Source organism: Podarcis raffonei, chromosome 11, assembly GCF_027172205.1.
Source record: "Podarcis raffonei isolate rPodRaf1 chromosome 11, rPodRaf1.pri, whole genome shotgun sequence".
Classification (NCBI taxonomy): domain Eukaryota; kingdom Metazoa; phylum Chordata; class Lepidosauria; order Squamata; family Lacertidae; genus Podarcis; species Podarcis raffonei.
In genome coordinates, this window is record NC_070612.1 from 43,669,984 (window position 1) to 43,696,784 (window position 26,801).

Here is a 26,801-nt window from a genome sequence, read left to right on the forward strand (position 1 = left end):
AGAGAAGCAAAGGCAGCTGTGTTGGGCCATAAGAAAAACAAATAGTAGGGAAATTTCTTTATTACCTCAGCAAAATGCCACAAATTAGTGATCAAACTTTTGAGTTCTTTAAAGCCCTTTATCAGGCTTAGGTGTTAAGGAAAATTTTGGGGGGAGGAAGGCTGACTTTGCGTTGAAACCATAAAGTTTACATTGGTATTGGTCTTTAGCTGAAGTGTAGGACAAGATAGCAGATTTATCATATAAGGTTCTTCTAGGTGCTTTGCAGTTTTTAGATTGCACCTAGAGATCCTAAGAGGAAGAAATAGACAGATAGACATTGGCCAATTCCCAATTTTTTAACAGATATAAAATCCAGCAGTTCTGTACCTTTAAGCAAAACACGCATAGGGAAATGTGGTAATTTTTATATCTGCAGAGCTGGAGATTAATTTTAGGTAGTGTACTAGGTTAAAAAAAGAGTAACCTGAAGTCACATTAAGTAGCTTTTCCTAGTGGCTGGAAGGGAATTACCTTCAGAAAATAAAGCCCCAGCTCCCTATGCTATAAAATCCTCTTCCTCCAGTTTAGGATACTGTTTTTGAATGGCTGAATTCAATACTCTCCAAGTCATTCAAAAAGGAAAACTAGCTGTGTTGACCTGTAATAAAAAATTCATTAAAAGAATATCTAAGAATTAAAATTTGTCCAAATTGTTGCAGTCTTTAAGGAATTTGCTGGGCAGAGTTATTGAAAACCCAAATGCTTTTTTCACTCAGGATATGGAAAATGATATTTCATGTTACTCATTCTCAAGTTGCATACATTGAAATACATGCACTGATTTTATATACAGTGGTACCTCTGGTTACATGCTTAATTCGTTCCGGAGGTCAGTTCTTAACCTGAAACTGTTCTTAACCTGAAGCACCACTTTAGCTAATGGGGCCTCCCGCTGCTGCTGCGCCGCCGGAGCACGATTTCTCTTCTGATCCTGAAGCAATGTTCTTAACCCGAGGTACTATTTCTGGGTTAGCGGAGTCTGTAACCTGAAGCGTATGTAACCTGAGGTACCACTGTATGTAAATGAGCAATATACAGTAGCAAAGAACTATACATAAATGAGACATGCAAGCCAAGCCAAAGAATCAGATCTGTCACTTGTATTATGGCACTGGTTCTCAAACTCTTCTCTGGGCCACACCTTCAGAATAAAAATGTGCTCACGCCACACCAAAGTTTTTATTGATAAGAAATACATTGCAAAACAAAAAGAAACAACTCCTATCAGTGCTTGATTTTTAACATAGGACTGAACTAATCTGAGACATACAAACTCTTCATAAACACAAAGAAGCCTCTCTCTTTTCTTTCATATTCGTCAGGTTGAAAATCCCTGCTCACAACAATTTGACATGAAGAACTGTAGAAAAATAGCCAATGCTGTTCACCAGCACGCTGTTTGAATGGCAATTCCAAATCACAACTAGGATTATGGGTTCATGTTCATCTATATCAGACAGATATATTCTCTCAGTTAAACTAGTTCCGTCATCCTTTGTTGTGTCTTGAATTCTGCGCAAGTGGCTAACTCCTGTCCCCATATTTTATAAGTTCCATTAGATCAGGGGCTGTCAACCATTTTGGGCCCCTGGGCTCATCTGTAAACTGGAGAAACTGTTGCCCCTTCACACACACAACCAAGCAGACGTTGCAGCTTGTTCTATTGGGTGCAACATAATACTTCTGTCAAGTCAAACTCCAGTGTGTGTAGTGGGGGGGGGGTTACCCTGTGGGAACCAGGGAATGCCTGTGAGCATACGTGTACCTATGTAGATAATCCCTGTGTTGGATTTTCAAGGGGGAAAGTAGGATTTAGTAAATATCAGAACTATTCCGTGCCGCACATAAAGATGAAACTGAACCACAACTCTGAATCCAAATTCTGAGTTGGATGCCGCAGTGCCCTTCCACAGTTAGAAGCCACAGAAGAAGGGGTGTTTTGTGTCATTTCATGAGGAAAGTGCAACTAAATTCGGATATGCTCTGCTTCTTGCACAATGTGCTGTGGAAGCAGCAGCATGAGAACAGCTGTAGAACCAAACTGCTATAGAAGTGTGAGATTTTCTGCAGACAGTTGTGATTGTTTTCCTCCTGCTTTGAATTCAGTCAGCTGTAATTTTTAATTCTGGACCCAAGCACTGTGGCTCCCTGATTTGTCTTACACTAGCATGTGGACAAATGAATCATCTTAAGCCAAATCTCCATGCTTAACTAAATCTTGTACCGTGTGTGTGTGTGTGTGTGTGTGTGTGTGTGTGTGTATGTGTGTATAGTGTTTTGTTAAAGGACTCCTAGCTACTGGTCTTCACCTAGACATCTCAAGATGTTCCCTCTATTCATTGTGAGCTTGGTGACATTTTAACAAAGGCATTCTTTCTCCGAAGGTTAATTAGTCATTGAAGTACCAGCTGTAGCATATAATCATTTGTTGGAAATGGTTAAGCTTCTGGAGAATATGCTGCACAGACCGTGTGTGGCAGGGAGGAGCCGTGGAGTTCAAAAATAATTTACGTGTTTTTGAAGCTCTTTTGTACATTTATGGAGGCCTGACTTTTTTCTTTTAAAAAAAGAAACCTCTTTATATCATGAATCACAGTTTGTTCTAAGCTTTTCCAGAAAAAATGGATTCATACTTGCCCTGACTCTGATCCAGTACCAATAGGTATGATTCCCCCTATTAAAAATGAGAGGGTAGACTTGAAAAGGAAAGCAGAGTATATGGAAGACAGAATAGAGCTTGTATTGTTGGGGAAATGGGAAGCAAAAGTGCAGCTATTCATTTGTCTTTCAAAAAAGAGCTACATAACGCTTCGTGCCAATCCCTTCTTTCCCGAAACTAGTTTCTATGCAACATTGTTCAGCCAGGAAACTGGAGGTGGATTCAGTCCCTGAAAGAAAAGTAGGTGGTTTCTAGAAAAACCAGTGTGTGTGTGTGTGTGTGTGTGTGTGTGAGAGAGAGAGAGAGAGAGAGAGAGAGGGGGTTCCAAAGGCTGAGATCTCTGCTACTGCAGGTGCTGAGAATCCCTTAGTGCAAGTATATCTTCCTGACGAAAGACTTACAGTATTTTGTTATGCACATCTTCTTCCCATGACGGACTCTCCTAGATGTTCTAGGCTGTTTTATTTAACATGGTTTCATTCAGGCTCTGAAAAGGGGTTAGACATAATATATCGTGGACATAATATATCTTGATTTCGGCAATTGACAGTCTTCCTTGCTGACAAGGTAGTAAAAAGTGGGCTGGATACTACTCCAGTTAGGTGGATCTACAACTGGTTGAAGAACCATACCCATTGGGTACTCAGTAATGACTCTGTGTCAGCCTTAAGGGAATTCTCAAGAGGGGTGCCACAGGGTTCTATCCTGGGCTCTCTGCTGTTCAGCGTATTTATAAATGTATTTGTGAGGGTGTGCATGAGATAAATTTACCTTATAGAGGAAAAGTTCATTAAAGTCTTGTGAAGAGCATCCCAAATATTCATCTTTACAAGGGTTTGTAGAGCTGCAATGTATTCCAATACAGATCAAATATTAATGTCAATAAATGTTTAATGTATAGAATCCCTATAAACTGTTACTAATGGAATGTCAGCCTTTCCCCATTGTGGGTAGAGCAAAGGGCAGATTGTACAATATTTCACTTTCTATGGGTTAATTAGATTTTAGGTAAGACTTTTATTAAAGTCCAAAGATAAAGTTTAAACAGGCTTCTGTTTTTATTAGATTTGTTCCTAATATAATTATACTGCCCTCCTTAATAGACACACTGATCAGTTCACTATAAATTGGCTTAGTTAAGCTCATTATTGCTATAATGTAAATGTTAAGTAGTGTTTTAACACTGATATTAATGATGCAACTTGTTTAAGTCTCCCTAGTTTGTTTTCATAACTAGCAGAGAAAACGGAAAACTTCTAATATCAAATAAGGAACTGATGTTTATGTGTCAGTGCCAAAACCCCATTGCATGTATCGGCTGCTCGAAGAATCACATCTCTTATACTGCCCTTTGCCTATGGCCTATAAAGTCTCAACTTCTTTTGCCCTCAACAGGATATCTGTAACTTGCAGTCCTTAGTTTCCCAACTAAAGAATATTAACGCCTGTGGAGAACTAGTGGGGAGCTGTTTAACATATTGACAGTACTTTCAGCTTTATCCTCCTTTGTTCCTTCTCATTGTGGCAAGGGGAGAAAACAGCAGACACACAAATGATGTGCAGAATCACTGGAGCAAGAAGATTCTCTTCCTGTGAGACCAAGTGGCCTGGTTTGCACGTCAAACCTTGGCTTAGTGCAAAAGCGTGAACATACGGGCTCCAACAAACCATGGTTTGTTCTTGGTTACAACTCATGGCTAGTCTGGATAGAAGTTAACCAGACGGGTTGGGATGACATACTAAGACATAGCATGGCGTGGCAGCAAAAAGAGATGGGGAAGAGTGAAGTAGCTACAAGCTCCTCTACGAGAGTCTGTGCATTCACGCTTAACCAAGGTTTCACTTAATGTAATATGCAAATCAGGCCATTGTGGAGGGAAGGAGGGAGAAGAATTGCAGATGATCTGGAAGCGATTGAATGTGCCATTAAAGTAACTCTTAAAGTGTGATATTACTGAGGGTGGGATTCACCTGATGAGTCTTGTCTGGAATTTGTGTGTGTGTGCAACACAGCTTTTCTCCCTCCTGCTACCCTCTGTGCCACCCAAAACTGGCTCTGGGGGGTTTGAGAGAACCCTTAGAAGAGCATGTGGAAGGAGGAGAGAGGAGATAATTCCATCTGGGAAACTGAAAAGCTCGCATTGACTGAATGATCGCCTTAACATGACACTGAATTTCTTCCCAACTACAGAGACACTGATAAAATCAAATTATATCATTTTGCACTAAACAAATGTACTTCTTTTGTGTAACCATACTGTTTTCTTTTCCTGTTTCGTCAATAGTGTGACCATTGTTGAATAAGGTATTACAACTCTTTGGATTTTGTTTTATTGCTATTTCCAGGGTGCTGGTTGCACTGCACTGGTGGTAGCTGTGGTAGCAAGGAAATTAGAACTTACCAAAGCTGAAAAACATGTGCATAATTTCATGATGGATACCCAGCTAACTAAAAGAGTAAGTCACAATGTGTGGTTTGGGTTTTTTTGTATGCGTAATAAAAAGCAAATATTTTACTTTGTTTTTCACCATGATCACAGATAGTTCAAGGGATAGATCTTGAAAGATTCTACTGAATTATTGAATCTTTAAGTTTCATGTCTGCTTTGAGTGTTTTGTCCACTGGTGGTAGATGTGAGGTCTCTCTTAAGGAATAGCAAAACAGAAGCAAACATGTGGAATTGGTCCTGGAACATGAGCTGAAGGCACATGATAAACCAGGCATAGGCAAACTCAGCCCTCCAGATGTTTTAGGACTACAACTCCCATCCCTAGCTAACAGGACCAGTGGTCAGGGATGATGGGAACTGTAGTCTCAAAACATCTGGAGGGCCGAGTTTGCCTATGCCTGTAATAAACCAAGCTTAGTAAATCTAAGTAGGTATGGGATTGGTCAGTGCCTGGAAGTGAAACTTCCAAGGAAGCCTTATGTTTTCTGCCTTGATTCCATCACGGAACAAAAATGAGATATGATTGTAGTGACAACCTGGCAGCCAGTTTAGTCTGACTAGTTGTCCTTCAACCCAACTGCTCATCTACTTAAAACAAAACAAAACATGACTGGCATTCAATGTCTAACAATTCCTGATGTTGTGGTGGAAATGTACTCTCAGAGTGCTGATCAGATAAAATGATCTTGTGAGAAGCAATGCTTGTCTATTTGGTATTCTAGTTTTATCCTAACCACATGCTTTAAAAAAATTAAAATATATTATATACATCCAGGAAAATCCGTCCGTATGGCAAGTCGAGATTTTTGAAAATTTCCTTAAAGATAGCTCAAAAACTTCACCTTTTTAAAAAGATTTAGCAAAAAAGCTTAACAACTTTTGGCAACCCTGCTATATAAAGCCATGATCCAAAATGTCAAGTTTGTTTCCTCTTCTTGTCTATGAAAAAGATGTTCCATGACAACACAGGAGAGAAGGGAAATTCCTGCATGGGCAGTGGGGAAGGGAAGGGTGTCAGCATGTTAATCAGACCTACTGCATCATAATGTATGAACCAGAATTCCCAAGATGCTAGGTGTGGATAGTCACTAATTCAAGTGCCAAGCAGAGGCACAGAATTTAGACAGTTGTGCTCATATTACCTTAGCTCTCTACAGCACCTGGTCTCAGAAGGAGACATTCCTGTAAATATTTATGATAGATAACATGTGCTAGGGAAGACTCAAAGGGACGTGTAATGCTGTTTCAGTCAGCCTGGTGTTTTCTTTTTTTAAAACAGGTGAAAAATGCAGCTGCCAATGTACTCAGGGAAACATGGTTAATTTATAAAAATACAAAGCTGGTGAAAAAGATAGACCATGCAAAAGTAAGGAAACATCAGCGCAAATTCTTGCAAGCTATTCACCAGTAAGTACCATTTTGGCTTGTCTATTTCCCCCTTATCCAGGATGCTGTGGTAATCTGGCAGGTTCAGTTTCTAGTGTGGATGTTGCTGTTCTGTCGATACAGGCAGCTGTCCCAAATCCACCTTCTGCCTGATTCTGTTCATTTTATCTCAAGGGTGTGGGAGGAGAGCATTGTATGTATCTCAGTGTGTCCCTGAATCTCCATCTCATTGATGGGAAACAATAGCATTTGAGATGGATATGAAATGAGGTGCACAATCTAATTCACATACAGATTATACATACGGTTTTTAGAAGGAAAGATGACTCTTCATGAAGTTTCCATGGATTTCCAAGGCCAGGGGAAGAGAAAGCAGAAACGTTGTGGAAACAAATGAACAAGTTTTTCACATCCCTGACTCTTCATGTGTGATCCAACCACCCTTCCTTGAATATAGATTTTCTTTGCTAAAGCTTCCTACACATGATATTTTGGAATAAGAATGAATCTAGTACGTATTGCAAAATAGATTTGAATATCAATAACACCCTCTTGTGATTTTTCTGGCAGGTGCTAACAGCTGACAAAAGAATCTTTTACTATATTAACCATCAGCCAATAGCCCCTTATTTTATTATGTGATATATGTTTAATATATTTTTTTTTACCATTTTTAAAATTATTGCAACCAGTAGGTTCTACTACTGTACCAGTTTTAGGTAATGAGTAAAGGAATGTAATCATTTCCTATTGAAATGATTGGTTCATTTTAAAATCAATGTTATTGCTGCAGCAAATTTACACTTGGTGAAAAGATAATGGTGGGATAGTTGTCTTCATTTTGGCACCCCAAGAAATTAGCCACCTTATGGTCTATTCATTTAGGGTATGTGGGGGAATTAGTTCCTGATACAAGCTAATCTTTGGAAACCGCAGGCTCCTTGCAGATATAATGGAAGCATTGCTGATTCCTCATTCATACCTGACTTTGGAGAGTGCTCAGTCACTGTTATGTTAGAGCAGGAAGACCTCACCACAAATTGGGCTACATAAAACTAGTGGCAGATATTAATTGCTGCAGGTTTCTCTTCTTCACACCCTTCCTCTGCAGCACATAGAGAGTTTTTGGGAGGAGGAAATGGCCAAATGTAAGAGTCTGGAGCTTGGTGAACTAGCAGTAGAAATATAGTGTAATGGAAATGGGAGCAGAGGTCCACTTCTGTGAAAGAGGTCCTTTCTCAGAAGTGTAGATCAGAACCTCAGAATCTGAGTTGAAATACACATGATGTATATTGCTTTTAATCATTCTGCAGTGGGGAATCAGTAAAGTTAGATCATCTTGACAGACCCAATACTATAATAACAAGAAAAAGATTTCAGAGCCGAGAAGTTGCAAAATAAACATGGCTTAGCATTATGAACTGCAGCAAGCATCTGGTTTATGTGCTCTCTACTCCAGCACAGATACAGGGAGTATATTAAAAAATCTCTGCTTTCATTCTATATTAACCCCAAACTGTGGTCAATCTTAATCATGGTTAGTTAAAACAAGCAAACTTTGTAAACTGTGGTTTGAAGTTGGCTTGTTTCAACAAACTATGGTTAAGATTAACAGTTTGTATTATCTGAATTCCAACATTACAAACAGTTAGAAGTGAAAGCTTAGAGAAAGAGAAAGAGGGATAACAGTCCCAAGGTTCGCTGTAGCTCATTCAACCATGGTTTAGTATCATGTCCAAACAAGGCTCATTTATGAACAATTCGTTTTTCTTCCTACTTTCTTCTTTTCCATACCTGATGTTAACACAAGACATGGAATCTCTGGTTGTTCCCTGCAGAGAGGTCTGTGTACAGAGCCCAAGAGTCATGAGTTTCATTTTATAGAGTGTGTAGTCACCCATTACACCAAAAGTGAGGAAGAAATAAGTTTCATAAATTGACCGTGCTTCTCTTTTTTTGCTGTTGATTTGAGCACATTAAATGGCAGTAATGTTATTTCCTTTTCTGCTTCAGAGGAGGGATCTGAAAAGGGCTAACTCATTAATGGTTACGTAGTATGCTTAAGTTATAAAATAAAATATACACAATGAGTATTAGTTCAGTTTAGCAAAGATGTGAGGTTAAATGCTGCTGTCTATAGAAAAGCTGTTTCTACAAAAAAAGGCAGTGTGGGTGGGTTCCTGAGACAGTGAATTACAAAATGAGCTGAAACCAGGTACTACGTTATTGTGATTTAGTGGGATTCTTACTTCTGAGTGTACATGTTCAGGATTGGACTGCAGCCTCTGCAACAGGGATAGGGAGCCGATGGCCTACAACTCCCATACCCTTTGACCATTGGCCATGCTCACTGTGGCTGATGAGAATTAGATTCCAAAAGCTCCCAGAATGCCACAGGTTTCCCACCCTGCCCTACTGTGATCTGGCATCAGATCAGTATTCATGGAATAGTCCTTTTTTCACATCAATATGGCTTCTAATAAGCATGGGGCAGGGTAGCTATTATCTACCAGGTGCTTGTCTTCATTTTAATTTAATACGTGATTTAGCTTTGTCTTCTGACCTTACTTTCTATGTGTCCCTTGCTAGAAGTATTCAGACTTTCAAAAATATGTGTGGATTTGCCAATTGATGTGCTAGAGCTTTGTTCTCAAAGGAAGTGATGCAACTTTATTCCTTTAGTCTCAAAAAGAACTGCAAATATTTGTTCACCACCTACTATTGAGTAAGAAACTAAATGAAGTAATTCCCATAGTGGCTACCTTTCCTTGTTATGCAGAGTCAGGTTTCTGTTTTACTTCTGAATTGTCATTAGTCCTGCGTCATTTGACCTCCCAAGTCAAACAAAGGGGGTTAAATTGTATTCTAGCAAAATAGGGGAATGGAACCAGTCATATCCTGTTGGATGCTAACATTCAGAATGATAAGTTTGATTTTCTATTTCTAGCTGAACTGTGTAGTTCTCCTTTTTGATTCATGGTGATAGTCTTCATTCACATATTCATATGTTTTCCTTTAACTCCCCTTAATGACCCCCTTTAAAGGTTAATTCTAGCCTACTCAACACTTGATGTTGGGAGGGAAGATGGAAATAAAATGTACCAATACTAAGTCTCTTAACTTTTGAGAATCCTGGTAATATTTCAGCTATCAATTCTTCCCATGTATGGATGGCATGTGGGAAGGGGGCTGAGGTATTTAGGTGCCACTGATATCCCTCCGGCCAGAATAACATGTGACGTTAAATGTTTAACATAAACAAGCAGCATTCTAGTGCACAGTGCTCAAAGGTCCATGTGTCATTTCTCCCCTACTCTTGGCCACGCTCTGCCAGGAGAAACAAGCCACAAACCTTGACTCAACACACGTGTCTGAATTCAGAACATGTGTCGAGTCAAGGTTTGTGGCTCTAAACAAACCACAAGTAGTAGCCAAAGTTTGTTATTGGCTTACTGCTCATGGTTTGTTTGGGAGAAACAAACCACAAGCCTAGGTTTGGATAATATGACTAGCCAAGGCTCGACTTTTTATTCCCCCAAATATAGCACACCCAAGAGCAGGGGAGGAGTTAAGCAGGGACTTCCACCAGCATGCTGTTTGTTCGCATTAAGCCATAGTTAAAAATTAAGCATGGTTTAATGTGATGTGTGAACGCAGCTAATGTCTGCTTGTACCACAACGTATGAAATGTCGCTGCTTACTTTCAGAACATGGTGAAATGTGGTATAGAACCTGAGAGTATAACGCTGTCCTGCATTTGAGTTGTTAATTGCTGACCCAGAAAGTGCTATGGAGAAAATGTATGAACTACAAGCTCCATAACAGAGCACATTGCGCTCACAAGAAGACCATCCCTTGTGTTAATTTATTTTAGTCAATTTTACAGTTTCTTTTCTTTTGTTTTGTCTTTTTATTTCAACAATGAAAATAGAGCTCGGAAGTAAGTTGTGTGAGCTGTTCCTTTCAAATTTGCAGAATTTACCACTGTCTGCATGCAACAAATGGATACTTTATTTGTGAATTTCAATAGTCTGGTTGCTACTGTGGAACTGCAATCCAAAGTCATGAATTTCTTCTGTGATAAGTGAAGTTCGGAAGGAAGGAATCAGAGTATCAATATTTCTTAATTTTCAGAGAAAGATCTGGCTAGTATCATTTTTAATCTGACTGTCGCAGCTAAGAAATGATCAGTTTATAAAAAGGTTTGCTCCACCTAAGTCACAACCAAGGCTGATATACACACCTTGAAGATGCAAATCTCTCTTTATCAACATACATTTGCAAGAGAGGTAAATAATCAGCATAAAAATTATACCATTTATTTACCATATTTCTCCAAATGTTCATATAGGGAGGGAAAGGAGGATAGAAAGCTCAACCTAAAATGTTGCTAATTGGCTTTCCCTCTTCCAAAGATAACTGATGACCTAAAATATACTTTCAAAAGCTTATACAGACAAAACTACATGTCTGATGTATACAGACCAACACTCTTGTTTGATTTCTTTCAGTGTTGTCCCTTATAGACCCTGTTTGCACATAACAGTAAGCCAAGCCATGGCTAAGCATGAATGAGTGAACGTGTGTGTCCTTAGAGGAAAAATCACTGGCACTTCACCCCTCCCCACTCTTGCTGCTGCCATGCTAGCAAACATTATGCCATTGAGTGGCTTAGCAGTACATCTAAAGCTAGGCTCAAGGTTTCCTTCCAAGACAAACTAGAAATACAGGGGCAAACTTTGGTAATATGGTGCCCTGAGCAAGGACAAGATTTGGCACCACCCCAAAAAAATATATTTATTAATTTCACAATAATTCCTTTTGGTACAGTTCCTTTTTTAAATCAATCTTCTCAGTAGGTACCTGTATAAATATAGGAATTATTATTATTATTATTATTATTATTATTCATCCCCATGGCTTGGCGACTTGTGCAGGGGAACCGCCCGCACTGTCCTAAATCCGACACTGACAAATGATAAGCCAAATCTAAACCTTTGCTACAAATCATAGTTTGTGTGATTGAGCAAAACCATGAGCCCAGAATCGGGCATAATGCTAAGCCAAACCATGGCTTAGCTCTGGGTAGTGGAACAGCAGCAGGACAGCTCATTTACACTTAGCCATGGTTTGACTAAAAGAAATGGGTCACAGTATCACTTAATAATTTTATGTGTTTCTGGACATACATTATTCCTCCTCTTGAAAATGTGAGCTTGAGTGCCCCTCACACCTCCCACAACAATGCTGAATTTGTGTGACTGCAGCCGTAAGCCCATTCATTCTCATTCACCCCATCAAACTGAATGCACGGTGCTGAAGGGGTGGGCTTTAAAAGGGAATCCTGAAACAACTGGATTCTGGGATTGTGAAGAAACCAGCTTTAGCTTCTTTTAAAATAAAGGTAAAGGGACCCCTGACCATTAGGTCCAGTCGTGACCGACTCTGGGGTTGCGGCACTCATCTCGCTTTATTGGCCGAGGGAGCCGGCATACAGCTTCCGGGTCATGTGGCCAGCATGACTAAGCTGCTTCTGGCGAACCAGAGCAGAGCACGGAAACGCCGTTTACCTTCCCACCAGAGCGGTACCTATTTATCTACTTGCACTTTGACGTGCTTTTGAACTGCTAGGTTGCCAGGAGCAGGGACCGAGCAACGGGAGCTCACCCCGTCGCGGGGATTCAAACCGCCGACCTTCTGATTGGCAAGTCCTAGGCTCTGTGGTTTAACCCACAGCACCACCCGTGTCTCACAGTTTATTTTATCTTTTAAAATAAACTGTGAGAATAAATTCATGAGTTATCAGTGGCGAATAAGACAATGGGTGCAATGGTGCTGATACAGGACAAACACAAAAAATTAAATAAACAGATTCCAATTATTAATGAGGTTTAGGACAATGACCTGGAAAGAGGAACCCCATGAGATTAATGCCTAAATTCAGGGTAGCTTCATTTCTTGAATGAGATCATGGGCATGTTGTGAACTGAATAACACACTTAGTTGACCACACAACACCCTGCTGGCTTAGACACACAAAGTCCTTCATTGCCTTTGTAACTTAATGATGATAGACTGCCTTTATAAAGGAGACAAGCCTACATCTTGGGGGGGGGGGGCAGTATCCATGTCCAAAATACACAGAGAGCAACCCCAGCCTGTAAGGCCTCTACATTTAGTTCCGCAAAACAGATTTAACTGTACAAAAGAAAAAGCATGTAGAGCTGCCTCGTCCCTTGAAATGAATGGGAAAGCTATTATGGAGCTCTTGGTGTGGGTGGGTGCTTTGGTATAAATAGAGAATTTTGCATTGGACTGTTTTATTCCTTGAAGCACATAACCCTTAAGAAAAGAAGAAGAGGAAGGAAGCCACTTACACCAATATAGCCGATTAACAATTTGCATCAAGACTTTACATGGATAGTACTACAGATTTAAAACTTTTCTGTTCTCATATATTTGGAGAGGGGGAAAAGATTAACAGTCTTTGTCAAACTCACTGGCCATATACCCTTAAACCAACACACATTTTCATACTACAGTTCAGAATAATACATCTTGTTTTTCTCTTTCTTACCCTGCTCAGCTGATTAACATGAATGGAATTACTTGGGCACCAAGGGGAAAACTATACCCATGAGGCTCTTTTATACAGATACAATACTTCATAGTGTTCTGGTTTAATCATGGACAGATAAACTGGCCAACCAAACCTACTAGGAAAATTGCTATGCACATTAAAAACAAAAGTATTCCTAGTCAGCGACATTGAGGACTGTGAATCTAATATATTAACAAGGAAACGGTTATGCACATTAAAAACAATTAAAAGTATTCCAGGTCAGTGACACTGAGGACTGTGAAACTAATATATTAACAATGATGCTCTTTATTTAGCTGCTGGTCAGATAAAAGCTTTTAAAAATTAACAAGGAACTCACTTATCACTGTATTTTCATCAGGTTCAAACACCTCCTAACCAAATCCATTTCAGACTGAAGAGGGCTTATACCTGTATCTAATCATGTAGGCATATGGAAGAGGCCGAATGATTACTCAGGCAATAAAAAGGAGATTGAATTGTTGTTCATTACTTCCTATGCCTACTTGCCAGGATACTGGAGCTTTAAGGAATGTTTTGGCTTTCTTTCATACACTATGAATAAATCCTTACCTCCCACTTTGAATTCAGCGTTAACCATGGCAATTAGTAGTCTCGGGGACATCACATTTTCTTGCTCTCTTCTTTCTTTTTTGCGGTGTTAAGGAAGCATGCTTTTTTTCATTGTACCAGACACATAACCAGTTATGACTGTACACAAAGTATTCAAGACATTGTCCATGCAGTTATCTGTTTAGATGCATGCTGTATTCAAGTTTGAGGAGCTGGCAAAAAAAAAATTGTTATCTGACTTGGATTTTCAATCTTTTAGATTAAGAAGTGTTAAAATGGAACAGAGGAAATTGAACGATCAGGCAAACACTTTGGTGGACTTGGCAAAGGTCAGTGTAACAACACCGGCTTTTGCTTTTGTATACTGTACTGGCATTTTGCTTTTGTATACTGACATTCATCGTTTTGCTAAGGTTTAAGGTGAAAAGCCAACTCAAGCTCTATAAGCCTATTCCAGTGAACTTCCTTCTGCTATCATAGGAGACAAGTCAACATTCACAAATGGTTTAGCTTCTTTGAGGAAAGCAAAATTTCAGTCTAGCTGTGGGAAACTACTCACCCGGCCTTGGGACAGGAGATGCTCTTTGAGCAGGTGACAAAGAACAGAAGAAAGTGTACAAATAAATGGGACTAGATTTTATAAGTGGCTTTTGAATGCTGCCTTCCTTGTTACCATCCAAATTGCCAAAATGGAGTGGAGTCTCAGGGCCACTTTACACATTAAAATTGTATGGTTTGCAACTAAAATGCTCTGCCTATGCACTGGAAAGGCTATGCACATTTTCAGCCACATATCTCCTGATTTAAGCGTCTCAGGGACCTGGGATACGCCTCAGCTTGACACTGGATTTACACACAGTGCGCGAAGCACATTTGCCACTACATAATGTGTGCAGTGCTCCTTAGAAAGATAAAACTCTCTTTACTGTAAATGTTGAGGGAAATTGAAAGCATATAACTGGTCTAACAGAACCCATTTGTGGATAGAGAAGCTTTTCAGCTTCTGCTACAAAGAGTATTTGTTGAACTGAGTCACATTTCTGCAACTCCGGATTTCTGAAGGGTTTTCCAACCCACCTCATTGTTTGCTTGAAATCTCAAAAGTGCGCCACTAAGGAATCACAAGCTCCAGCTGAATTGCACCTGTGCAGTAAAGCTTGGAATAAAAACACTTTCTGAAGCTGTTTTGTGCTAGTTGTTTGTGAAGCTGCTGGTTTATGAAGTCACAGTTTGTGTTGCTATTTTCCTGTTTCTAAGCAATGAGTGTTTGAATTGCTGTGGAACAACCTGGCTTGCTCGAACGCATCTCCCTTTCCCTTTTTCTTTCAGACTCAAAACATCATGTATGATATGATTTCTGACTTAAACGAAAGAAGCGAAGACTTTGAGAAGAGGATTGTTACTTTGGAAACAAAATTGGAAACATTAATTGGTAGCATTCAAGCCCTCCCTGGACTGATTAGCCAAACAATCAGCCAACAACAAAGGGATTTCCTTGAAGCTCAGATACAAAACTATGATAAGCATGTGACCTACAGTGCAGAACGATCGAGGTCCTTGTCTCGGAGAAGGAGGTCGTCCTCCACAGCACCACCCACTTCATCAGAGAGTAGCTAGAAGAGAATAATATAACCACAAAATAAAGACTTTTTGCCATCATATGGTCAATATTTTAGCTTTTATTGTAAAGCCTTATGGTTCTAATCAGTGTTATCTGGGTTCTGATGTCAGAATTCTGGAAACCTGAACACAAAGTTTTAGGCCAAAATGAGTGAAAACTCTCTCTCTCTTTTTTCCTTTCAGATGCACAGTGAATGCACCTATTATTGCTATATAGATTGTTCCTCCTGTAATTTCACTAACTTTTTATTCATGCACTTCCAACAAACTTTACTACTACAATATACAATATAATAAAAGGGTTAATTTCTGCACATAGTTGCTTGATCACTTTGATGTTAACATTCCTAACTCTCAATACTTTTTTTATCCCAATGCTGAAAATGCTTCAGTTGTTAGAAAACTGAGCTCATTTTGTATTGTCATTCCAATAAGATCTAATTTCACATGCTATCTATGCAGCAAAGGGGGGGGGGTGTATGACATGTTAATTTAACAGAGTGTATTGAAGTTTAATTTTCCTTGACTGTAATCCTGTGCTAGTTTACATGCCGGTTAATCTAATTAGCCAAGCAGGGTCACATGTCCGTGATTGGTGCAGGACATCCTAGAACACTTATACCAAATCTGCATGTCCATTTTTCATTATGCCAGCTCAAGAACTGGCCAAGTCACTTGTTAAAGTAGTGGCTTTGAAGCGCATCGGTGAGAACAGCTGTCCAATGCCCACCTACTCCATTCCCAAATTCCATAGGATTGCATGCTATATGCTCTTCTAGATTATATATGACAAATAGTTGTTTACTAAAAACTGGGGAAAGGGCTGATAATATACTACTCCAAACCATTTAAGAAGTCTTCAAATGTGTTTAAATGAAAGCGGGTGGGGTTAGCACATATATATATATATATATATATATATATATATATATATATATATATGAATATATATATATTCATGTAAGAGAAAGTCTCCATTGACCAAAATGTATTGGCATCTCAAAATATTGTGTGTCTCTTGTGTCTCAGTGGGATCCTCTGTAAATCCTCCCATTTAGCAAAAGTTATCCAAATCTGTTCACAGCGTTCCATTCAGGCAAACAGGGTGATGAATTTGAACACCTCTATTTCTTAGAAATGCCTGCTGTCTTTAGTCATGTAATGATGTAATGAAAGACAAATCCCTGCCTCCCAAGCAAGTGTTTCTAGTTTTGCCTGGCCCCAGTTATGACCATATTTGGGACTAGCCTGTAGCATTACAAGCGAGTCCTAAAAATGGATGTACCTGAACGTGCATAGGCAATAGCATGTCTCTCTAAGGACATTTTTCTTGATAAAAAGGAATGCAAATAATGAATTACTGGATTGACCTGGATCAAATTACCATGTGTTCAACTGTGCAGCTCTAGAAAGATCCAAATGCAGTAAAACAATTTTATTGCATTTGGCCATTTTCCTCACCTGAGTATTTGGCCAAGCACACACATACAAACAGCTTATCAAATGCAGAACATAAAATGCAGCAAGGGGGGGGGGACACAATTAATAAAAAATAATCATTTATAAAAGTACTTTCTGGCTGTGGTGCATGCATTTCCAGATGAGAAACTGAATGCCCTTTTCAGTCATTTTTGGGTATTTTATTAAACTGAATTTTCTTTACCTCTTTTTGGAGGTCTCTTCTATATAGCTAAGGTCTTTTCATTGTGCAGAGAAACCCTGTGTTAAGGTGGCAAGAATTTCATTGCTGCTTGAAACCACACAGATAACAAGCTCAGGTTATCTTACTGCATGTCTTGTAAAGGATGCTAGCCATTTCCTCTTCCCCAAGGTGGGCCCTTATTTACATTAGAGGAGGGAGAGGTGATCGCATGCAGAAGTGGGCAGGATATTAGTGGACAGAATTGAAATGAGGGCCATGCTTCAGGTGAGCTATGCCCACATTAATTCTGGTAACTAACCTGGGCAAAAGTAGTCAACGTCACTGGGTACTGCTGCATGGAACACTCACTCCAGCCCTAGTCAAAGCATCATGCAATCATCTTTTGAGGTCTGCTTGATAAAATATTCCAAGTCTCATTTTCATCTGTAAGTTCATGAGCCCAGAGTGGATCACAAAGTGAAGTATAAATCTACATCAATGAGTGAAGTAAGTATTTCTAGCACTATTGCACTGCAGTAAGTGGGTTACCATTTACATGTGCATGCATTGTGTGTTTGGGGTCAGAAACAAATCAGACCATTGCTGAAACCCAATGGAATGGGACTCAATTGGAACATAGAAATGGAGGGGTACAACCTGCTCAAAACAAATAGATCAAACAGCAAGGGAGGAAGAGTAGCATCATATGTAAAGGATATGTACACTTGTGAAGAGATCCAAAACTTGGAGAATGGAAGGTCGATTCAGAGCACATTGGTAAAAATTGTAGGAGAGGAAAACAGCAGTAACCTTCCTGGGAGTGCCTGCTCTAGACCTCCAAGCCAAACTAAAGGCTTGGTTGATGACTTCCTAGAGCAGATTACCAAGCATTCCATAAGGAGAGATGTAGTAGCCATGGGAGACTTCAACTATTCTGATATCTGTTGGAACTCAAACTCTGCCAAGAATGTAAAGTCCAACAAATTCCTCAATTGCCTTGCTGACAATTTCATTTCACAAAAGGTGGAAGAAGCAACAGGAGGGTAGGACTCAAACCAATGGATTGAAGTTACAAGAAAGAAGATTCCAACTAGACGTCAGGAAGAACTTTCTGACAGTAAGAGCTGTTTGACAGTGGAACAGACTCCCTCGGAAGGTTGTGGACTCTCCTTCCTTGGAGGATTTTAAGCAGAGGTTGGATGGCCATCTGTCACGGATGCTTTAGCTGAGATTCCTGCATTGCAGGGGGTTGGACTAGATGACCCTTGAGATCCCTTCCAACTCTACAGTTCTATGATTCTATGTTTCTATGACCGGATACAGCCTGATTCTCCCTTTCCCAAGCAGTTGATGGGCAGGTTTTCAATTGTTAAACAGGATTCAGTAAATGAATCTCCAGCAGGTGAGTAAGAAAGGAGTGCCATGGCCTGAGTGCGCACTAACGCATGCCCAGCCAGAGTTAAACACAAATGTTTACTCCTGAACATCTGTGGGTCATAACAGGATCCAGGTGACAACCTCCATGCAAATGTTGGGTGGTGCTCAAACAGAAGCTGGTTGCAGGGCGCATTCTAGATTTGATCCAGTGCTCCAAATTACTGCGAGCCTATCTAACCTAAAGCTTCCAGATTGGATCTTTCCCTTTTATCATCCACCATAATTAAAGCACCAAATAGATATCTGTTAATATTTTTATAATGTGCTGTAATAAGGGCTTGCTCATACTGCTTGTCCTGTGCCTTGAAAGCATGGGTCCGAGTGGTTTTTCATTTGTTCCACCACTTTCCCCAGGAAAACCTGCTGTTTACCACTGCGTTGGAACAAACGACAATCCGCAGCAAAAAACCAGTTGACATTTGTTGTGATTCAGTGGTAAACAGCAGGGGGAAGTGGCAGGAATAGCAGAAATGTGGCCAAACCCAAAGTCAGTCCTTACTCTTTCTTGCAATGAGAACCTAAACTGAATTATGTTTGCTGATGGAAATATGCATGTCTTGATTTCTGGACTAACCTTTCTTCCTTTTACTCCAACAGGATCTGGAAACATGTAAGTATATTACACTTTTACTTCCTCTGCTTGTATAGCATGGCTTAAACTGGACGATGACAGGTAACCTTTTGTCCCAACAATTAATTGGGTGACTTTTCTCTTTCCACTCACTACTTGAAAAACTTTCCTCTTTCTCCAGAAATAAGCTCTTGGCTGCATCAATTTCCTGTGATCGCTGGTGCTTCTTTGACATCAGAAATCTCAGGTGTTTCTGCACTTCAGATACCTGACCTGCATTAAGTTGCTAATTTGAGTGGGTGCTGCAAGATGGTGTAATGGCCACTAGCTTGGGTGGTTTAAAGGGGAGTTCTGCAAATTCCTGGAAGGGGTGTGTGTCTGCCAATGGCTAGTAGTCATGACAGGAAGTGATGATTGTCCATTGTGGAAAAAGTAACCCATCTACCGTCTATATGAAAGTAAATGAATTCATGACACCAAATGTGGATGCCGTGTTAATTCTGAATGGCAGGTGCATGCAATCAAGGCACTATGAAACCCTGTAATTCTGTGATTACACTGTGTAAGCATGTGGATTACTATCTAGCTCAGAATTAGTATCCTGAGAAATGCAGAATTCTCATTTCCAAAAAAGCAAAATTCTATCCCTTAATGGTAAACAAATAGGCTTCAAATGTCTTGGCAAAGCTTGATGAAATGCTGCAAGCTACAGAGGAGGTACAATTAAATAAATGTGCTTAGTTAGCATAATTCCTTAAAGTCTCAGAATTCAGCTTTTCGTGGTACAGAATCCATTGTTGTGTTGGAGAATTGTCACTATTCCTCCCCCACCCAAGCTTTCAGATTTTAAATGCCAGCACATTTGCATTGGTTGGACTTAAAACAACCTCTTTGAATGGCGAGCGTTCATGAATGACCGGCACCTGATAGCCATACTTAGTACTTCTGCACAGGATGTCTAAGGTGAAGCCAGGGAATATTGAAACATCCAGAATGGGCTGCCATGTTCTCTTGGCACCTTAACATTTAAGAGCCTGTCAGCAGCATGCTTTTCAGTCATTCTTCATTGGCGCAGTTAAAGGACAGAGTTTTATAAAGCATTCAAGAATCATTTAAGCAGCCATATGTCATGCTCTGCTAGATCAATCTGCAGCATATGTAGCATTTTCCTCTTTCTCCCCAAATTCATTTGACTATTTTCCTAACCACTGTCATTTGTGCCTGTCTTCCCTACACCTAGCTGACAATTTCTCTACTGTGTTTTTTTTTCCTTTTGCCGTTCTCCATCAATCAATGAGAAAACAAACTGCACTTGAAAATTATAAAAGGGGAGAAATTTTTTTTAATGAAATTCTCAGGGGTGGAGTGCAGGGTTTTTTGTTGTGCCTACTTTATTTTTCACCACTGTTTCTGTTTCTTTAAAAAAATATATTAAAGGATAGTCAACAAGGGTGCAAGGGTTTTTTGCGTGGACAGGCAGAGTCCCCCAAACCCTGGGCGGCCCCCATGTGGAATAACAACTCAAGACAACGTGCTATGGGATTAAAATTGGCCACAACTTTATTCCAGATGTGGGTGGACCTTGGCTTGGGCATTGGGCATTTATCCCTCCCAGTCCCCCGCCGGGGATCTGGGGAACATCAGGTTTATCCAGTGGGGGGGGGATGGGCTGGCTCTGGAGAACATATGTTCAAGCAGAGGGAGCCTGCCCCCATTACGCTGCCATCGCAGGGGAGAGCAATGACAACCTCTCAGCGCATGGCCAAAGCCTCCCCTCAAAACAACCCCTTTAACAGGGACCCCTGGTATCGCCGCCACAAAGAGAAGGGGGGCATGAGTCACCGCTACATGCCCACCCCCAGTTTAGGGAAGATAGACTAAAGGATTCCGCCCAAGGCCTGATACCGCCAAAGTTGTGACGTTTTGCTACAGGAAAGGCAAACCTGTGAATGCAGGAGAATTCCTTTCCGGCCCTTCAACAGCAACCTTGATGTAGCAGCGCCCACGTACCTGTGGAGAAAAGGTTAACCTGCAAAAGAAGTCTTAACTGAGGGTGGGTAGGATGGGAGACGCTCTGGAGCCAACTGACGATTCCCAGGTAAGATCCTCCCCCTATTGTGTGGGCAAAGTGGTCCCTCCCCCTACCTGGCCTGATCACCTTGGCAACACCTCCCCAGGCGGGACTGGCCGATTGGCTAAGGTAGGCGGACACCTCCAGGTATCCCACCTGGGGAAGGCGAAGCCAAGCCTGTGTTAATGGTGCCGCGTAGGGTCCAGGGGGCTGCGCGCGACCACGCAAAGGGTGCCCCCATTTAATGTGGGGAGCGGTCATTGTGAGTGGCCTCTCTTCCATCCTTCAAAGCATCTGTCCAGGAACCTATAGCCTCCCTGTGTATTCTCACATCCTGAAAACCTGTGAAGCTGCTATTTGCATTGCTAGTGGGCACTGCCAGTCACTCCCTCACTTCAGATACCTGTCCTGCATTAAAGTGCTCATTTCAACAGCTGCCATAAGATGTCATACTGATGGCCTCTGGATTAGACAATTTTAAGGGGGCGTTATACAAATTCCTGGAAGGGGCATGTGTCTTGTCAATGGCTATTAGCTTTGGAGGAGCAATTTTCATTTGCAGCGCAGAAAAAGAAGAAGGAAGAATTAAACTCTCCCTCTCCACCTGCTGCGTTCCTAATAATTATCAAATCCAGTGACTGCTATTTGCATTTTTTGAAATGAGCACATTAAATGCAAGGGCATGTTTAATGCCATATCTATATTGGCCCTTAATCTATGCTAATATTTAATTTGTGAGGCTCAAGGATCCTGTTGTGGAAATGAATCATGCATACTCACTGAGTAGTGTGGGGGGGAGAGAATCGCAAAGAGCTTTTACCTGATAAACACATTTGCTTTGTTTAGCCTTTTATCAAGAGGAAGAAAACTGCAAAGCAAGTTTCCTTTTTTTAAAAAAAGCAGGGAACAGCTTGTTTCCATGACATTTATACAATAAGCCATATCTAAATGACAAGCAGATTGGTGGAAAAACAATGTTTTACTGCCCTTTTCTCCTTTGATCCTTGATGTCTTAAGTAAATGAAAAGGCACAGGTTTGTAGGCAAAGATCAACCGTTACGAATTGACAAGCTGCACAGAATCCTGAAAGTATGAGAATCGGAGATCTGTATCGGTGTCCAGAGTAACATTAGATCTGGACCGTCAAAGGTAAGGGATGGCTGGGGAAAGTAGTCAGTTGGTAGGGGCAAGAGTTTTCTCGTTTCTGACTCTGTTGCACTTGCCTCACACAGGGGTCCTGCATAGAGTCTTGGCCTGCAGTCAGAGAAAGTGGAACACCCTCCCAGCACGTGGAATAGACAAGACGATCCACAGTGGGAAAGTCAGAGAGGAAGGGGACACTGCCGATACCTGACCTAACCCGGACTTCCTTTCGAGAACTCTTCCTCAGAAATCAGTGATTAAACATCCCCCTGGAACATCAGCTCCCCAAAGGTGCTGCAAGAACAACATAGCCATACAGGTAAGCAAGAAGGGCTCATCATGCTTCCACGTATGACTTCTAAGCATCCCCTCTTCTTCCCCTAAACAAGAGGTACAGTGCTGGCCAACACCAGCACCGATGCAGCTTACCTGGCTATGGCTGGGGCAGCATGCACAGTGGCAGTGAGGTTGGGGTTGTGTAGGCACACCAGCATGAGCATCAGATTGGCTCCACCTGTGCACCCACACAACCCCCAATCTCGCAACTGCCCTTACCCACTCTAGCCCATCCAGGTGATCTGCCATGACACCAGTGCCAGGAAGGCAGCTCTGCAACCCTGCCCAGCCATGTTGGCTGAAACTGCCCTAGAGCAGGCATAGGCAAACTCAGACCCCCAGATGTTTTTGGGACTACAACTCCCATCATCCCTGACCACTGGTCCTGTTAGCTAAGGATGATGGGAGTTGTAGTCCCGAAACATCTGGAGGGCCGAGTTTGCCTATGCCTGCCCTAGAGTGTTTCTCCTTCCACTTAAATGTGTTTAAATTATACGGACTAAACAACAGCAGCAGTGCTTCCTGAAAAAGGTGCTGCCGCCACAACTCCTTGAGCTTCTGCCATGGAGTGGGAAAGGCAGCGAGAAGCACCTCTGTGAATGAACACAAAATGCTAAAAATTCCACTGGGGAAAATGGTTATGTCCCTGTGGAGATGGCAGTATATAGTCAGTAGCTCATGTGCTTCTGGCTTGCACTCTTTATGAAGATTTGAGGAGTGAAGCTATCACCCCTCTATTATTGTCCATGCCAGGTCGCTCAACCATTGCTACTGTGTCCTTTCTTTTAGCAGATCAAGATGATCAGGTGACAGCAAAAACTTCAAGGTTTTTAGTGGGGGCAATTAGAATAAGATCTATTATTTGTTTATTGATGTGAAGCCCCAAAATGTATTTTCTCTGGTTAAGTTTTTACCTCTATCTTCAGTACATTTATTTTATTTTATTGCTATGGTTAGTGTCTGGTGCAAATAAAGATTCTTCTCCTGCAAAATTTTTAGCAGGGGCAATTAGAATAAGATCTGTTGTTTGATTACTGATGTAAACCTCCAAAATGTATTTTGCATAGTTATGTTTTTACCTCTTTCTTCTGTACATTTTATTTCATTTTATTTCTATGGCTAGTGGCTGATGCAAATAAAGACTCTTCTTCTTCTGAACACAAAATGCTGTACTCCAGCTATTCCTACAACTAGGTGAGTGCCCAGGCAATGGAAGAGTAGTGAGTTTGACTGAGGCAATAGAAAAGCACCCGTGAGAGGACATCCTTTCTCAGTTATGCATTTTCAACAAACCCCTGGTTTCAGCTCCTACCCCATTATATCTAAACTTACCAGGCCTTTCTCATCTCTCCACAGGAAATGATGTTCCTCACCAGTGCCAGGAAGACCGCAAGTGATGCAGCAGAAGCAGTGGCTAGCAAGAAGTCAGATGTTCAGATGTGGGGCTGCTGCTGTTTTCTTCCCAGGGGTCATGTGCCCTTCAAGAAATGCATGGCAAACAGTTACATTCATGCACATCACAGGGAAAGATGGCCCCCTCCTATCCTGTTACAAAGCTTCAAAAGGCACAGTGGCTCTACAAGAAGAAAAAAGATTGACATCCGGGACTCGCTCCACAACTGATCGTTCAATAATAATAAAAAACAACCCCAGTGTTTAGCTGTGTCTCTTATTCTAGTGGTTAGCAGATTGAAATCCTTCCTCCTGACTGCTCATCTGAGAGGACTCACAGTGGCAGTGTTGCATGGATCAGGAGGTTCTTCATTGTCACACCATACAAGGTCTGAGGGAGTGCATCTGTGGAGCACCAATACTCTCCTGAATGCCTCCATACTGCTAGCGATAAAGCCGAAATCTGCATGAAGTGTGCAGGGTGGGGAGCAGTAAATAACAAGGTCTGTTGAGTAACCAGCAGGCCCAGGAAGTCAACCTGATGAAAATGTGGGGAGCATAACTTGGAGGGGTGAAGGAGGTTGGTCAATATCAAAGGTATCCTGGAGTACTGCGATGGGGTTAAACAAGCCATTCCCAACTTGGTGTCCTCCAGCATGGCCAATGTTCAGGGGTGATGGGAATCAAAGTTCAACTGTAAGCAGGTTGGGGAATCCTGGATTAGATTAGACCATGACCTCCGGCAAGAGTATTGTTAGCCCAGAAATGGAAACAAGAAGAGAATCCGACAAAAGAAGAATGGCAGACGAAATTAATGGACTATGCAGAATTGGACAAAATGACAGGAAGGATTCGAAACCTGTGGGACCAGAGATTTACCAAAGATTGGAAGAAGTATATGAATTATTTGAAGAGCAACTGTAATCAACAAATTATGCTAGTAGGACTACAAGAAGTTTTGTAAGGAGAAATATACGAAGTAGAAAAAGATAGAGATATTAGTTGTGAGTTTGAAATGTAATAGGGAAGATAAGAAATGCATACTCAGAGATTAGACTGGAAAATTTTCAGACAGGATTGATGGAAGTCAAAAATTTGAATAAGATGTAAAAGTATGTTTAATTACTGTTGAAAATGATATGTTAGAAAAACTAATAAAAAATTATATTAAAAAAAAAGATTAGACCATGACCTCAGCAGGACACTTGATTGACTACTGCGCTGCACTTTTTCAGGTCATGTGTGTGTGTTGTCTCAGCCCTTTTCCTGGGATCCAGTAGTCAGTGGTTGAGCCTTACATGCTAAGCTCATGCCTTCCCACTGAGCTCACGATTCCAAGAAGGACCCTTAACACTGCTGAGATTCCCATTTCTTATTCATGGGGATTTGGAAGCAATGAATCATTTATCTGTCAGACCCCTTGGGAGACTATGAAGGCCCGGTTGTGCGTGTCTCTTCTGGGACTCTGTAGCTTTGTTGTTGGTTGCTGAAGCAGGAGACCTGAAGTCTAATCCCACTGCATCGCCCTTTTCCATTTGAACAGAGGCCATATCAACACCTTCCAGGGACAGGAAACAAGCCTACCGCTCCAGTTTCCCGCTACATTGCTCTTTCCAAATGAACACCTAATATCGGTCTCTCCTGTGACCTTGCTGTTGTCCATATGGCTCCCCTGCTTTTGCTTGTTCCGCTTACATAGACAACAGTATAAACATGTTGTGTTACAAGCATTGCCTGTGGGAACACACTGGTACCGCAATGGGACTCAACCCTTCTCCTGGGGAGCTTGTTTCTAGGTTCTGCATGTTGTCAGCTAGTCATGGCAGTATGTTTGTGCTTTGTATGCAAGAGAAGGTGTTGGGTCAACCAAACAACTGCATTCTTTCCATTGCTGCGTTGTTTGGTTCCTCCCATGGCTAATGTTGGAGCTTTGCTGCTAAGTTTGGGTGACTGCTGGGTGATAGCGGAAGAAGGATCAGTCAGGTTTGGTTCTCAGTTTCTCATTTTTCCTGTCTTAAATTCAGCTCTCCACATAAAGTACCTGCAGCAATTTTTTATTTTAAATCCTGATGAAAATTCACCAGCATTTTGGTGTGACTTCATCCTGGTACTCCCTTTCCTCATGCAATTGACCCCAATATAAAGCATATTTGGTATGTTATTTTCAGTAATACAGTGGTACCTCGGGTTACAGACGCTTCAGGTTACAGACACTTCAGGTTACAGACTCTGCTAACTCAGAAATAGTACCTCGGGTTAAGAACTTTGCTTCAGGATGAGAACAGAAATCGTGTGGCGACAGCGCAGCGGCAGCGGGAGGCCCCATTAGCTAAAGTGGTACCTCAAGTGAAGAAGAGTTTCAGGTTAAGAACAGACCTCCAGAACGAATGAAGTTCTTAACCCGAGGTAGCACTGTATATTCCTTTTTATGCACACTTTCCCCTAATATCTGCATTTTTGTAAACTTTGGTTGGAGAACTGCATTGCAAAATTCAGATAGGTGTGAATTTAAAAGGTGGTTCACATATTGCAAACAACTGCAATTACCGGAACAGTTGTGGGGTTGGTTCAGCATTAAGAGCATTGACTAAGCTTTGAGGCGGTTCTATTCTGTTGTGGAACAGATCATACCATGACAGCATGAACATAGCCATCAGTTGCAAACCCAGCCTTAAGGCTCAAAGGCCTTAATCCCCAAGTCACACTGATGCAATCCCATTAAAGTTACCAGCGGCTTCAGAATAAGAGCTGATTTGCATGGTGCTTAAGTTATTTCATGGCCTGGGAGAGATGTTCGTGAAGTCCATGTGGAGGAGAAGATCTCTGGGCTTTCCCAATCTTGTCCTCCATGCACACTGCTATGGAGAATTAAACCCAG

General features: G+C 41.2%; 1 protein-coding gene and 1 long non-coding RNA gene across 4 annotated transcripts in view; both read left to right on the forward strand.

Moving 5' to 3' along the window:
• Nucleotides 1–15,645, forward strand: part of KCNN2 (potassium calcium-activated channel subfamily N member 2) — a 91,092-nt gene extending 75,447 nt beyond the window's left edge. For 2 of the 3 annotated variants that reach the window (XM_053408635.1, XM_053408634.1), the window contains 4 exons: nucleotides 5,048–5,158; nucleotides 6,431–6,558; nucleotides 13,971–14,040; nucleotides 15,041–15,645. In XM_053408635.1, the coding sequence (XP_053264610.1) occupies nucleotides 5,048–5,158; nucleotides 6,431–6,558; nucleotides 13,971–14,040; nucleotides 15,041–15,328 (597 nt within the window). In that variant the 3' untranslated portion in view covers nucleotides 15,329–15,645. The remainder of the gene's footprint in view (nucleotides 1–5,047; nucleotides 5,159–6,430; nucleotides 6,559–13,970; nucleotides 14,041–15,040) is intronic. The other variant, XM_053408636.1, reaches the window with a different exon arrangement.
• A 5,804-nt stretch (nucleotides 15,646–21,449) lies between these two features.
• Nucleotides 21,450–24,190, forward strand: LOC128423453 (uncharacterized). The gene is made up of 2 exons (XR_008332759.1): nucleotides 21,450–22,514; nucleotides 23,888–24,190. It is a non-coding gene; the product is annotated as an uncharacterized LOC128423453 (long non-coding RNA).
• The last annotated feature ends 2,611 nt before the right edge of the window (nucleotides 24,191–26,801 follow it).